The sequence below is a fragment of the Apostichopus japonicus genome, chromosome 9 (genome assembly GCF_037975245.1).
Source record: "Apostichopus japonicus isolate 1M-3 chromosome 9, ASM3797524v1, whole genome shotgun sequence".
In the NCBI taxonomy this organism is placed as follows: domain Eukaryota; kingdom Metazoa; phylum Echinodermata; class Holothuroidea; order Aspidochirotida; family Stichopodidae; genus Apostichopus; species Apostichopus japonicus.
This window is the reverse complement of record NC_092569.1, coordinates 15418204-15434474: the sequence shown is the minus strand read 5'-3', so window position 1 is coordinate 15434474 and position 16271 is coordinate 15418204. Positions and strand designations below refer to the sequence as shown.

Genomic DNA, 16271 nt, shown 5'->3' with positions numbered 1-16271 from the left:
ATGAAACACTCAAACCCGGCCATTAAGTAACATAGGATTGTCATTAATCAATAGCCTTAGGAAATGTAAACACAGCATATATCTATATACCACTTGGTGACTATAATATCACAACAACTCCAAATAGACATATGTTAGTAAAACATATAGATAGGCCCATTGATAGTTTATATTTTCCAATCAACTAACTGTTATCTATACCGCGACATAATGTAGGGATGGGAAATTATTTAATTATTCAAGCAGCTCAAAGCACCATAAAAGTGAATTAATCTCGAAGAATCCTTGCTCGAAATTTGCAAGATTTGGTGAAAGCTGCCTTTCTCACGCTGCTCTGGTTTCACAAGGTTGACAATTTAAGCCATTAGCAAAACTTCAAGACTGCTGCCATTTGTCTAAGAATGATGTGATATAGAAAAGTGGAATTCTACATAGTTAACCGAGCAGAAACAAACTTAGAGCAGAACATAATGTACTCTACGTATGCTCAAACCCATCGACCAATACAGCCTGACAACTCCACGGGAGACTTAAATAGTCTAAACACATTGTTATTTTGTTAATGATAAAATAGAAAGAAAATGGCATACGTAATTCTTATTATCCTGACAAATATATTTCCGGCTTTCGTCGTATCGATGATGATAAGTTGACCGTTCTACTTTGTCATTGATGTTCTCCGTTAGGCTTTGATAGACCGGGTTAAATGCTGTGATGTCTTTAATATAGACTATGTAACTTTTTCTCAACAAATATATATGTATTTAATTTAAAGCTGCTTAGACGAATCGAATAAGTATCAACATCAGAGCACGAATTGTACAACGATCTTGTGATTACGTCATCGACGGTATTAATATCAGTGACGGAAGATCAGCTTTAGTCAATTAGGTTTACATTTAGTTATCTTCATTAGAATTAGACAATAAATCAATCTTCCAGCAATATGTAACGTATGCTTATACAGGAGATAAAACTTGGCGTATTATACCTTGAGATAGCAGACATGGCTCTTTTCTCAAATTTCACAATCTATATCTTTAATCGCTCCTCCTTCCTGCGTATTTTTTTTTGTATTTTGAGCAAAATATAAATCCCACTATAGATATGGTCTTAATCGTTCCTGTCAATACAGCGCTGTTTTATTTATTGGCAGTTTGAGAAGGTAGTTTTTGAATTACTACCCCTACTTTGAGTAAAGTCGTATTTCATTACATATTTAAGTAACCTTATTGACAAACAATCTATGTTTCATATTAAAATATCTAGCCAGCCAGCCATGTTATTGTCTCCTCCCATCTTATTAAATGATTAACATTTTAGCCTCCCACGATTCGTTAAAGTTACCTACTGCGCAAAGATTTGAAAAAGAGACCCAACCTTTAGTGAATTGATGAATATGCATGAATCTCTTAATAGCTCGACAACATATGGCAATTTAAAAAACATGACATAGTACATCAGAACATGTACCGAACATTTTGAATCAGACTGCTCAAATCTGAGAACAACTGAAAAACATGGCTGTTAAAGAAAATAGCACATGCTTCCAACACCTTGTTATTTTCATGGCATGTTTTGGTTCATCTTTAGCAGCAGGCAGTGAGTATTCTTTATTTATATATTTTGTCCGTTCCTTATCATGCATTTCGACAACTGAAACAAAGTAAATATGCATACAGTCAGTAGCTTGAAACCTAATTCATTTACGATATATAGAATAAGAACCAGCAAGACCCCGAATTACTTGTAGCATAATCCACTTCTATTTTCTAATAATACAGTTTGTTCTGTCAGCAGTGATGTGACGTTGTGTATATGGTGTAATTGGGTGATTGCTATACTCTGTTTTTTAACTTGGTGTTTCTGTGGTTACTCAAAGTTACGATATAACTTGCGGTTATGATTGTATTCGGAAATTTGGCACGAGTATATCAAAGTATATGACAAGAGTAAGTTTGTAGAAACCTATATATCAATTTATGTAATAAATAATAACGAATAAAAACGCACTTTTATGTTTAATAAAGAAGGAAGAAATCAAAGCAGCTCAGATATTTGACTGCATTGGTTATGTGCACAATAAAAATAAACCTACGAAATAGATCTGGAACATCTTTAAATTCAAGAAATGAGTTAGAAACAGATGTAACTACACTTTCTACAATTTGAATTCAATATTCTGAAAATAACAAATTATGCTGAAAGCAAATCTGATCCTCTTGAAATGGTAATCCACCCTTCCGCTCCCACTCCAATCCTCTCGAAACGCGGACATACTCCTATGACAAACTTGTAATCATTAGTAAAGTCCCATGTGCCTTTTGTTTTGTCATTTCGCTTTTAGGATTGTGTGAATTCGCGGAGAAGTTTCCTGGTGTAGGAGGAAGTTGTTACAAAGGTCCAACAAATGGTAAGACTTTCATTTCTATAGTTTAACTAGATCTTGTCCTAAGTGATTACAACATAATATACATATTTTCCGTTCATTTTCTCGCCATAGTTAAGGTTAAAGTACTAAGAAGAAAACTTTATCAAAGCTTATGGAATTTTGCTGAAATGAATGCGATCATCTGATTTCTCTTATTTTTCCTTTGGGGAACATTCAAAGAACCAACAGCTTGAATCATCGGTTGAAAAGATATATTAGAGATGTAGGCTACATACATTGGACAATAAGCGTTACTTACATACCAATACGATATATATATATATATATATATATATATATATATATATATATATATATATATATATATATATATATATATTTATATATACACACACATAAATATATATATATATATATACACACACACATACATATATATACATATATATATATATATATATATATATATGTATATATATATATATATATATATATATATATATATCTATCTAAGTGGAGATTGTATCTAAGTGGAGATTGTACACACACAAAAAAGTAGTTTTTGTTTACTGTTAGCATCTGTGAAATAGGCACCCACACCTTGAAAAACGTTTCTTAAGATTATCATTCGATTCTTTATCTCTCGATGACGTGAAGTTGTACCAAACAGGTACAGCATAGATACCTCTTTATGCTAAAACTAGAGACCAAATAATGCACTCTACTCAATATATTCCATATATGACAATTTAACGTCAGGTTTTCGCTAATGCGTATCCATAAGTAGTCAATTTTCGATGTTTTCTCAACCTCTGATGCATTTATTTTAACACTTTGTGATCTAGACGACAATCGCACTTCATATATTATGTTAATGTTAGCAAAACACCATTCCTTCCAAGTTTTTGGGAATGAGCAATAGGTCCTTTCGATGGTTTGTTGATTTATATCATTAACATATCGCTGATAATTGAAATGATGATCGACAAATGAAATCTTGTATATGTTGCATGATAATGCAGTGTCATAAGCATATTTTGTGACTGAGAGATGATCGTTAGATTTAATTTCGTCCGTGTATAAAGCAAACAGTAGAGCAGACAATGCACCCATTTTTTATAGTCCTTTTCTAATTGCACTTGTCGTTAAACCTGTCGTTATGAAATGAGCTATACCAACTTAATAGCCATGGATCAGTAATAATTTCAGATTAATCTTTAATTAACTTGATCGTATTGAAGAGAAACCAGGTAAAGCACCTTTGACATAGTGTTTAGCTTGTTATTCAATTGGGACACAACTTCATGGATACGTAAAATCACATGGTACATCTTTTCTGTAAGCAAATTGACGTTTATCCCCATACTGATTAAAACCTAACCATCAACTGTGGCAGCAGAAGCTTTTGCATGTTTGAGATTCTTCACTTGAAATTTGGAAAAGGGAATGTTAATGCCGTTTTCCACAGGCTAGGGATTTCACTATTTTGCAATCTTTCCTGGAAATTTGATATGTATATTGGGACTCATTCAGAAGAGAAACATGTAAATACGCACCAAGGGATGTTGTCCGATCCACAAGTAGTAACTCTTTTATCCTTTTTTAATTGACGAGTTACCAAATTAACATCCTATTTAGGACAATCTCTGTTCATTTCAGGTAATCATAATGGGATATCGTTATTTACAGAGTCATTGAAACGTCAAACTAGAATTCAATAAGCATAATGTGACCATCTTTATGTGGATATTTTATAATATGCCAGGAATTTTATATTTTGTTACGTGTTTAAGCGCCTTCTAATATCACTCAGAATGAACGTATGTTTTTGGTCAGTTTTGGGCGGACGGGACTCTTACGCTCATAAGTTGCCCCACCCCCCAGCCCCGCCTTCCTGTTTATTTAGTAGAACGGTCCCACAAAATGAATTTCCTGGTTGATGCTAATAATAATATCCTGGTTAATATCATAAAAAAAAGTTCACCTCTTTCCTGGTCAAATTGACCAACATTTCCTGGTTGGTGCTAATACTATCCTGGTTAATATCATAAAACAAGGGCATAGGAACCGGGGGCTTAAATATGGGAGGCGGAAGTATCATTCCGCCCCCCCCCCCTGCTCCGCAAGTCAGAAAACCCCTTTTTCATTTCCAAATGAGAAAAAAATCTCATTTGGAGCACCAAATTGCATTTAAGGCCAGGTGAAAATGCAAAATTCTTTACAAAATGGAGTGGGAGTTGAAGTGTGCAATATTGCACCAAATTGCATTTGAGGCCACCTGGAAATGCAAAAAAATTCCAAAGGGCCCTTAGACCCCTCCCCCAGGCCGGCCATCAGTCTTCAGCCCGCCCCCCCCACTCAAAAGTACCTTCCTACGCCACTGTCATAAAATATTCCACCTCTTTCCTGGTCAAATTAACCAACATTTCCTGGTTGGTGCTAATACTATTCTGGTTAATATCATAAAATGTTCCACCTCTTTCCTGGTCAAATTAACCAACATTTCCTGGTTGATGCTAATACTATCCTGGTTAATGTCATGAAATATTTCACCTCTTTCCTGGTTAAATTAACCAACATTTCCTGGTTGATGTCACCATTATCCTGGTTAATATCAAAACTGATTTTCCACCTCATTCCTGGTTAAATCACCCCTTTCCTTGTTAATACTATTGGGTATGCCACCTTATTCTCCATTTAAGTTGCAGTACATTCAAATTGAGAAAAAGCAAAACATAAATTATAAAACAACATCATCAATGCTACTGATAGCTAACTTTATTGGCATCTCCATTACTTTTGAATTTTGAGTACTAAGTGAACTTTCGCAATTTAGTTTAATTCATTCCTCAAATACTTATACAATGAATTAATATAAGAAATGTAATACTGAATACAGCATAACCATCGTCACATGCTGAAGCTCTGATTGCTCGACATCAACTGTGAAATGTAACAGGGATACCAAGACCTTGATCAGCACCTTTGCACAAGGATACAACTTGAAAATCACTTGAACAGTTTTCAGTACAGAACAAGAAATCCTCTCTTGAAAAACTTGATCAAAGCCTCTCTCCCAATAACCTTTGTTACGACAAAATTCAGCCCTGTGTCAGTAGCTTCTTTTCTTTAAAGGTATGCTGTATTAGCCGCAAATATGCTAGATATTCAAATGTGGTCACCTTTGGTCAGAATTCTTAAACTGTTTTTATCACAACCTTTGAGGAAAGTTTCCCATTCAGTCATCTTGTGTGTTCCTTAAAAATGTCTGAGAACAATTGGAGAGTAAAGACCTCAAGGAAGGTACTTTTTGAAAACTTCTTGCCATTATAGCGTGCTGACTACCATTAAACTAGATAGGAAGGTCTTAGAAGATTTATGTTCACAATGTTGTTGATAAGGATGACCTAATTCCAAATTTATTTTTTTAATTTAATTATTTACTTATTGGTAATTAATTCATATTTTTAATTGAGTTACAATTATATTTTACCACTTTGCATGCAGGAAAACCGAACATCTAAAAGAAAATAATTAGGCTTCCAACAATACCATTAATGTTTTAGTCATAAGCTCATCCTTGGACCTCATACTTGTGCAAATCATTTTAACTCCAATAGAAAGTGGTTAAGTTAAAGCTTATTATCATAACAAGACAGATTAATTTGAAAAGATTTTGAGCTAACAGTTAAGTAGTTAAAGAATAGACCAAAGTGTCCTGAACATGAAATTTCTGAAATTCTGAATGACCATAAGTATGATCACGTTTTGCATTCATCCACATGTCTGTCCGTGGACTCAGGAAGAAGCGTTTCAAAACAATTAACTAAACTGACCCCTAAATGACCTATGACATAAAATTCCTGAGCACTTCCACATGTCTCTTTATCACAGGCCATCTCTATGCAAGTTTAATTGAAGTTGTACCAACAGGTATTATCAATTGTGGACAGAGAGATGAATTGAAATGCAAAACATCAAATTGTTTCTCATAAAAACAGCTACAATCACATTTCTTGATGTGCATCATCCTAGCCAAAGACATCCTTCTACTACTGCAAAGTTGTGTTACTTGGTAGCCTCTCTCAATTTCTCATTTTTCACCTCTTCCAGTTTGTACCAATCTAGGAAAGGAATGAAACAATTAAAGTATTAAATGGTGTGTTAACGAACTAGAATGAAAAAGAAGATTAATCGCTTTCTTCAGTCTACTAGTTTGTGCCAAACTTTTTGAAAACATTATTTTTTATCAGTTTCACTTGTAGAAAAGGAATAAATTGCATTAGCCTGTCTTTTATAGCAAGTGCAGTAACAGACTGTGTTGGCAGCCATTTAAAGATTAAAGATTCTTCACGGTCGTTTCCTCGGATCTTTATCGACAAACAAGAAAATGGAGGTTTAAGTACACACAGCCTGTGTTCGTGAACTTGACATACCAATTGCATAATAGGCGAAGGTCAAATGTGTAAATGTGCATTCACACGTCGCTTGGAGCAAAATTAGTCAATAGTGTTATTTACAGCACTTAGCCTATAGTCAAACCAAAGGGTGTGATACTGGTTCAACATTGTTTCTGTTGTCATTTTATGGTAGATGAAGGTAGGAGCACTGAAAGCTCTCTACCAAGCAATTTTCTCTTCGCTTTAGACAAATTTGTTACCATGCTTTGCAAAGTCCTGTTGCTTCTGGCTAATACCTCAGTAAATAAATTGTTCAATTTCCTTAATTTCCTTACATATCTAAACTGGTTCCACTTTACCAATAATCAGTGGGCTATCAGCTATGCAAAATTCCATGTAGATTAGACATAAATCTAAAAAATAAAAATTACTTGTTTTACATGTATATGAATAATTGCAAGGATGCACCCTTGCACCCTTCGATGTTGAAATTCCCCAAAACAACAGAGTGACAAGAGAAAAAGCCAAGTTCATCTGCAACAAAAGATTTGTGAAATTGTTTAAAGTTGATACAGTAAAATAACATTCACTGAAAGTTTACATCTTCTCCCCCCCCCCCCGCCCCTCCCTACTTTTCCAAAATAGCCAAGGTATCTCACTGCTCTATGACAACAATTTTAAAAAGGACTGACACTTTACTGAAGGCCATGTTCACACTCTTTGTTTATACCATGGAGAAATAAAACTAGAAGTCAGAGACTTGCCATCTGTAATACAGAATGTAGGATATGCTTAGAATAGTGTACACTTATATTTTCTACAGTCCTGATTTGGCGTTTCTGTTTGGAAATTTCTAAGATAGATGCACTTTAATTGAACAGAATTTGTCTATCACAAGAAATTCATCTAATATAAAATTGATGACTTCGCAGTGGCTTCAAGTTATGCTTCCACAATTTGCGGAGAGTAAGAGATCAATCGTGTGCAAAGATAAATCGATATCTTTTAACACTTTAATAGGAGGAAGTGTATGGAAGTATGAGATAATGGTATATTGCAATGATCGCAGTGACCTCAATTGACCTCTACATGCATAACTTATACATGGTATCAATCACCTTGCAACTCAATTTTGTGCTGGACTTTTGACTTGATGGTATGAGTTGTAGTTGCTCAACTGCAATATACCATCATAGGGCTAAGTAAACTGAAGCCTACAGATTTTTCATGTAGTTGCAAGTACGGTAATTAAATGGAAGGCTCAATGTTGTGTGCTTCTTGTACTCTGTCATGGCTGTTAGCTCCTCTTGGGACAAATCTTCCATTTCTGCTAAACAAAATAACACATAACAGCAGAAAGAGTTATTTATTTCTGCACCTAACAGAAGCCGGTCACCTTTGTTAGAAATTAGTTTCAAAGTAAAACAAAATCAATTCCATTAATGGTCTTTATTTGAGTGTTGTACCATGTTTAAATACTTATCAGTTTGTATCTATACAAACATTCTCTCCCATGAAAACTGTATATGTGTCCCTTTTTGAATGTTAGGAAATCAATGCCATAAGGAATCCTGCTATGGGCAGTTCGGTTTATTGAGATTTACACCAAGTTCATGATCTGCTGTGATATATATCAGGCGCGGATCCAGAGGGGGGGTCCAGGGGGTCCGGACCCCCCTGCTCTTGGCCCAAAAAAAAGAGGAAAAAAAGAGAGAGAAAAAAATAATTAAATTAAACATCCACGGCGTTTGTTTTCTCCAATCTACCATGAATAGATCATCAATAAAACTAGCAAACTCGTACTGATGCAGATACATTTCGAGTGAGTTTTTGTAGGTGCTTTGCATTTGCTTTGAAAACCCACTCCCCTTAGACCGTAGGATCACTGGAGGTCAAACCCCTCACCCTTCCAGAATCCTGGATCCGGCCCTGCATCAAACAGTGGTGACGGAACGGGAGGGGGATTGGGGGCTAAAGGCATTATGATTTTTGTATCATCTCAACTCATCTGATATGTATTACCATATTTCATAGATTGTTTTTTTCTCATCAATTGAGAAATTGCAGACATGAGATCCATATTTTCAGGCTAGGTACATGCAGCTTAGAATACTCGGGAAGTGCCGTTTCCGGCCATCTGGGGGGTTTGTAAAGCCAAAAATTTTCTTGTACGCTCCACGTCAACCGATGGTGGCGCTCCGCTTAGATAGTCTTACGTTCAGGCGCGGCTGGACCAGTCAGACCCCCCCCCCCCTGTCACAAATCCTGCATCCGCCCCTGTATATGGAAACATAATATGCCTTACTGTAAATGTGTCCCTTTTTAATGTTCAGAAAATCAATGCTATAAGGAGTCCCTGCTATGGGCAGTTCACTTTATTGAGATTTACACCAAATTCATGATCTGCTGTGCCTAATATGAAAATATAATCTGCCTCACTGACAGTGCTTAAAAACCTACCTCTGGGGAGTATAATTGTAGAATAAGAACAACATGAGATGTCATAAAACTCATTTCTGTTTTATAGTGTGAGGCTTATAACATTAGGAGTGCAAAGCCGTGACCTAGTTATGTGGTGTTTCATGTTTACATGTCTCATGTGGATAAAACTTATTTGTGACTAGGCCTAGGCTATACATATATCGTTGCATGGGTAGGCTTAGCCTAATTAATTTCAGGCAAAGTTTGTTTAAGTTTGACAAACAAGTACCCCCCCCCCCATCCCTAATTTACATTGAAGTGTAGTCTAGATTGAGAATAACCATACACAAGTTTCTTGGTTTTTATAAATGAATAGTACAAAATTATCATTTTAAATTAAATTTCAATGCAGATAACCTAAGTTTACTAATATAGCTTAACTGGTTATAGCCTAGCCTGGGTAAGTTTTACACTCAGAGGTTAATCTAGGTCACTATAATAAATGCATCACTTGCAATTTTAAGCAATCTCTTCTTTCACTGTCGGCAATCACTAATAGCCATTTCCAGAACATGTAGACCACTAGTAGTATAGCCTAGGTCTAGTCTTTTAAAAGCGAAGGCAAGCTAGGCCTACAGGGTCTAAGACTAAAGTGTTCTGACCCAAGAGCACAAAGGTCTATGCATAATTTCACTATAAATGTGTGGCTTTGATTAGGTGTGCCCTCAGCTACCGTACACCACAATTACTCGAATTTGGTAGAAGTAGTCACTAGAAGCGGTCGTTAGTTAGGGAAGGTCTTGCTTTGAGTATGACACACAGTAGGAATATACTTACTTAGGTCAAGACTTATGCCTAGTCCTGAAGTGAAGGTACTTACTAACAAATACAAGCATATACTATCTCATAGCCAGTACAGTGTATTTACTACATCGGGGAATGAATTTGGCCTAGCCTAACAACGTAAGGGGTAACGTTAGGTTATACTTCAATATCGCGCGTACTGACTGTATTACAGAAATGACAAACTCGACATGAACGCGGTATTTCACCTTTACATTTAAACACTGATTTAAGGTTACGCATACCCCTTTTATCTAGCAAGAATTTGTCGTCGTAGGAAGCTGCTAGATCGAACGTCTTGAGTCGCGACTACCAACCAATCAGAGGCGAGGATTGCAATATGCAAATAATCTGTGTTCACCAGGGTTATCAAGTTTACGCCAGGACGGATGGAGCGTAACGAGGGTGATGTTAACTAACGTAGCAAATAACCAGGATAATGTTAGCAAGTTGTTAACCAGGACATTTTCACCAGGTTGGTTTTAGAGTGTACAAACCTCTTCATTTACCTTTTTAAAAATTAACCTTTAATTGTTATTTCCCTTTAAGATGCTACAACCACGCAGAGCACCACCGCACCGCCAGTTGAAAGCTCCTCTCAGTCAATCGACACAATTCGTTTATCAACCCCGACTGTCTGCCTACGTGGTCAGCTGCGATGCTACAATGATGACAATGAAATGGTCTGTGCGGCACCTGAGAATTGCACCTGTCAAATGACAAGTGTGAATGCAAGCATTTCGGTGAGTTTCCCAAGTCTTTACTTCTGCAGCCAGATATCGAGAAGTCACTTAATATAAAATAAATGACTTTATTATGTTTAAATTCAAGTACAAATGACATTATTCTGCCAGTTTCCCCCCCCCCCCCCTTGACTCTACGTTAATTTTGATATACTGCTATCAATTCTTTATGCCGACAGCAAAAAAATTATCATCATCATCGTCGTCATCGTCATTTTAATCGTCATCGTCGTCATCTTCGTCACTACAGTTATCATGATCATTATTATCGTTATGGTTATTCCTATTATTGTTATAATGTACTATCAGTGTTTAAAACCACGTTGCTATTGCACAGGCCGGTGGATTTTACGTCAACCCTAATTGTACAAGAATGGCTCACTGTATCAATGGCAATGTCACCTGGGATGACGTATACAGCTGCAGTCTCAATGCACAGTGTGAGGAACAAAACAATGTTCGTCAATGTTACTGCAAGACTGGTTACCATGGTGATGGAAAAACATGTTTGCAGCTCACTAACTGCCAAGATGTATATACTGAGGCTGGTATTAACGAAAGTGGTATCTACACCATTAAACCAACTAACTGGACTGGATCACCATTTCCAGTTTATTGTAACATGGCTGACGGAGGTGGATGGACGGTAAGTCATAATAGAATCTAGATTTCTGTAGGCCTTTGGTATATAATTTCACAAATAATGAATCACAGATGACATAAACTATTTATTGGATGTTTAATATTAAGTAATTACTTACGTCATTAGTTTATTTTAATTAGCATTACAAAGATACAGACTGAAAGATTTGTGACAAATCCGGATAGTCCTCCGTTGAATTTTATTTGTTTGTCTGTGATTGCTACGTTTAAATTTCTAAACTTAAAGCATTACTTATTACAAATACAAATACAATGCTGGTTATAACAACAGTGGTATCTACACCATTAATTAAACCAACTCACTGATCTGGCTTATCGTACTCTTTAATGATACATTGTTAAAAACGACAAACGTTTAAGCGTTTAATTTAGGATTCTACTTTTCCCTCAGTGAGTACACGCTACCTTACACCGAAGTGAAATGTTACATTACTTAAGAAATATGTTGCCCACAACAGGGAGAAGAAAAAAACGTGATTTCTTCCTCAAAAATAAGCTGTGTTGAATGTTCAACCGACTCGCCGTACACGCAATCCATTTTGCCGTGTCACATAATCAACATTCATAAAATTTGTCATTTGAGAAATTAGTTGATATTTCCTATAGTCAGGTATACGATGACATTATGGACCTATACATATGTAATCAGAGGCATTGATTACTTCCAGGTAATGCTACCGCTGTTATATTATAAATAAAAACATAAGGATTTTAGTTCATATCTTAAAATGTATTGTAATACTCAAACGGATAAATTGTTGCCCTATTGCTTTTTCTTAACTTATTGATTTTGTTTAGCATAGATTGTATATGGCAATAAGGGAAGGTGTTACAGCGTATTTAAATGAACTACGGGCAATAACGTTGAATAACAAGAAGTTACAGGTCGAGTGTGCTGTATTGCTTTCAATGGAGTAGAAATATCACAAACCAGAGAAGATTGAATTTAGAAGAAGTATACTGGTGTTGCATTACTCAAAACGTATTATAATTACGTAAAACCGTATTATAATGAATATTATAAAACCACTAACATAAAACATTACAAGCTGCACTTAAAATGTTGACTAATATGTTTGCATGCATGGCACAATTATTTTACACATTTGTTGTTATTCCAAGGTTAAACATTACAGCTTAGTAATTTTTCAATTTAAGACATGTTATGTTTTGTTTTCTTAAAGATTAAAGCGTTGAGAGAAAGATCTTCAAAATAAAAACAATGACATTGATCTTTTATCTTATGGCAGAGCAAATGGATTATACCAATTTGGAGGAAATCTCCGAAACGTTTCCTTAGTGAAGGAAACGTTTCTTTGTGAAGGAAACTTCCTTTTTATCAATTTCTGGTGGTATAGTCTGGATGTACTTACTGCTTCCCATTTATTATTCACATTCTTATTATCACTTTGGCAATTAGATTCATTCCAGTTAGTATTACAAAGATACAGTGTAACAGAATAGTGACAAAAAAAGGAACTCTCTGTTAATTTTTGTTTTTCTGTGGTTGCTCCTTCAAGTCAAATAGCATAAGCTCGTAAACTGTCAGTCTTCTTTTTTCTGTTTAATATGGATTGTCTAATATTCGATTATGTTCTTAAAGTATTTGGTAAACTGACTCATTCTGTTCCATCTCTGTCATATTAATCTACATGAGAAACATCCCCATGACTTCTTAGTTTTGAAATGGTAAATCTTAGCAAGTCCTTAATTTATTTTGATTTCAGGTGTTCCAACGTCGTGTTGATGGTTCCGTTGATTTTTATCGTAACTGGACGAGCTATAAAGAAGGCTTTGGTGAGCTGGATCATGAGTTCTGGTTGGGTAATGACAAGCTGTATTACCTCACCAATCAAGGTCGCTACACACTCAGGATTGATCTGGTGGACAGAGAAGGATCTTCATACTTTGCTAAGTATGACCTGTTCCGCATAAACGATGAAAATGACAAGTACCGACTGTCTGAGCTGGGAGCTTTCAGCGGGACAGCAAAAACCAGAAGCAATAGTGAGTTAAATATGTGCTTGTTACTATATGGATACATGGATGGATGGGTGGGTGGGTGGGGTGGATGGATGGATGGGTGGCTGAATGGATACGTGGGTGGGTGGATGGATGGATGGGTGGGGGTGGATGGATGGACGGACGTGGACGGACGGACGGACGGACGGACGGACGGACGGACGGACGGATCGATGAATGGATGGTGTTGGGTGGGTGGATGGATGGATGGATACTGCAACATTAAACTTCAATGTTGGTTTATATCATACACTTGGCAATCTTTAGCCATATGAAGCATATGAAGTATATTGTTTGACAAATATTACCATGTCTTACGACATATAGCATATTAATTACGAACCAAGCTGTTCAATTGTAACCATTGAAAATGTATTCTCTTTCATATTAACTTTCAATGGTTCCTCTATAAAAACGTACAATAGCTTTCTCTTCATTAATCTTCTATGTTTGGTGTTCACATCGGCGCCTTCTTTGTTCTGATAAAGGCGTTCTCACTTTTGTGTTTTTTCTTAATATTCATTCCAACTTTATCATCTTCGACTTGATTGATTTAATTTCATATCCTGTATGACTGAATCAAATGCAAACAATGACTTTCCACGGAGAATCTCAAAGTAATAACTGTCTCTGCAAAAGCAACGGCAGAGCCGACGTTATTAAAACAATAGACATATGAACACAACTATATCATAAGATATTAAACTGTACATAACCTCTGTACTGATAAAATAAGAACCTTCTGTTTAGAAGCGTTATATCTCCCGTAATGTATGTAATGTATGACGGACGGACGAAAGGACGGACGGACGGACGGACGGACGGACGGACGGACGGACGGACGGACGGACGGACGGACGCACGGACGGACGGACGGACGGACGGACGGACGGACGGACGCACGGACGCACGGACGGACGGACGGACGGACGGACGGACGGACGGTCGGACGCACGGACGCACGGACGCACGGACGGACGCACGGACGGACGCACGGACGGACGGACGCACGCACGGACGGATGGATGGACCTCGAAATTTAGAGGTGGAATATTTGCATCCTTGACACTGAAACCAATGACATCATAAGTTCTGCTAAAATCTTCAATAGTAGAGATTTCAACATTTGTTAAGTTCCTTCTCCATTACAAAAAATGAACATTGTATAAATCAAGAAAAACATTGAAGAAGGTGTGGCTGGATGACGTCATAGTAAGACATGATCCAGTCTCCAGCCTTGTGTCCTTTATCTTTACAATCTTTCCATAGCAATTTTGTGATTTTCACCATTTTGCCACGGTTTTGTTAATAGTTTCCTTACTGCGGTCTAGGTTTCTCCCCCACCCCCCTACCCCCCTCTCTCTCTATCTTTCTCATTTCTTTCTTAAACTCATTTAATATTTCTTCTTCTTTTGTGCGTGTTAACAGGGAAGGATGCTCTTCACCATCACATGAAAAAACAATTTAGTACTCACGACCGAGATAATGATGTCAACGTGGAGAAAGACTGTGCAAGTTTAAAACATGGTGCCTGGTGGTACGGCCACTGTTGTACGGCCAATCTCAACAGTGATTATAACGTTGACCACTTTACACCCTCCTCTACGGAATGTTGCGGTAGAGGAACCTCTGTCTGTTGGAAATACCTATCTGGCCCCGACCATAATCTCAAATACACGGAGATGAAGATTCGACCTGTGTAATATATAACATTCGTACCAATACCGTTATGTATCACTCAATGAAGAAAAGAAGGACGGATGATCAAAATGATTTTGTTTCCTTAATACTATTCAACTTAATCACAGTATAGCTTACATTTCACAGGCTATAATCAACGGTCGTTGGGAAAATCTTCTTGTTTGTATAAAAAAAAAAAAAAAAAAATACTAACCTTTTGACGTATTTTCTCATCTGAAAAAAAAATGTTGACAGATTGCTGACGTTTTATTTCGAAAATTCTACGCTTTTTACGGCTATATTTAGTGACGTTTTGTCAATCTTGAGATATCTTATCAAAAGTGTTCGATATTTCATCGCAAACTTTTGACGTTTCATACCAACATCGTGACGGTTTGATGTGAAAATTTTGGACCTTTTAACCACGGCGTCAATCCCAATTGAAAAGAGTGGGGGGGGGGGGCATAAATGACTGAACAAGGATCAAATTGAAGGAGTGTGCGCGTGGCTAAACGCCTTAGTGCAAGGCCTTTATCGGGACACTGAATGTGGTCCAAGGGCGAAGCCCGGCGGGGGTCCAGAGGCGGACACACATCCAGATTTCTGCAAAGTTGCCTCTGTTTGGTCCCTGAATTTGATATGCCAGTAATCAATATATAGTAACAAAAGCCACATCTGACGAATGATAAGACTAACATTAAGACAGACTTATATATTTAACATCCGGGTGTAACTTAGGGTCTTTATCATGATTAATAACATTGAAGCCAAAAGCAAAAACGGAAACATTCTTCAAGTTTGCACACAAGAATAACATCATCTTGTTATATACAGATGTCTACAACATGCACACATGATATACTATCATAAATAGATTTAAAAAGCACTATTGGGTATCTGGGTATGCTAACCAAACTGAACGCACAATATTATATTGACATGTAGTGTTATATTGCTTGTACGTGATAATACAACATACCATAAAATATGAAAATATTATACTGGAAAGAAAATTAGCGAATGCTGCAGGCTTTCATTATCTGCTGACTTAGCATATAGCCTAAGCGGCTTATGCGCGCGGCTCCTCATTTAAATTACGCTATCATT

General features: G+C 36.7%; 1 protein-coding gene across 1 annotated transcript; it reads left to right on the top strand.

The window, feature by feature from the left end:
- The first annotated feature begins 1478 nt into the window (after positions 1-1478).
- Positions 1479-15331, top strand: LOC139973972 (ficolin-1-like). Its single transcript, XM_071980880.1, has 6 exons — positions 1479-1602; positions 2348-2413; positions 10606-10799; positions 11137-11445; positions 13190-13469; positions 14913-15331. Exons 1-6 carry the CDS (start codon positions 1521-1523, stop codon positions 15185-15187), a joined length of 1206 nt encoding a protein of 401 aa, XP_071836981.1. The 5' UTR covers positions 1479-1520; the 3' UTR covers positions 15188-15331.
- The last annotated feature ends 940 nt before the right edge of the window (positions 15332-16271 follow it).

What these genes read in the sequence shown, in the direction of transcription:
- LOC139973972 (XM_071980880.1), top strand. Translation starts at nt 1,521, where the DNA reads ATGGCTGTTAAAGAAAATAGCACATGCTTCCAACACCTTGTTATTTTC. An exon ending in GTGTGAATGCAAGCATTTCG is followed by an intron (nt 10,800 to 11,136) that starts GTGAGTTTCCCA and finishes GCTATTGCACAG; the next exon opens with GCCGGTGGATTTTACGTCAA. An exon ending in AGCAAAAACCAGAAGCAATA is followed by an intron (nt 13,470 to 14,912) that starts GTGAGTTAAATA and finishes GCGTGTTAACAG; the next exon opens with GGAAGGATGCTCTTCACCAT.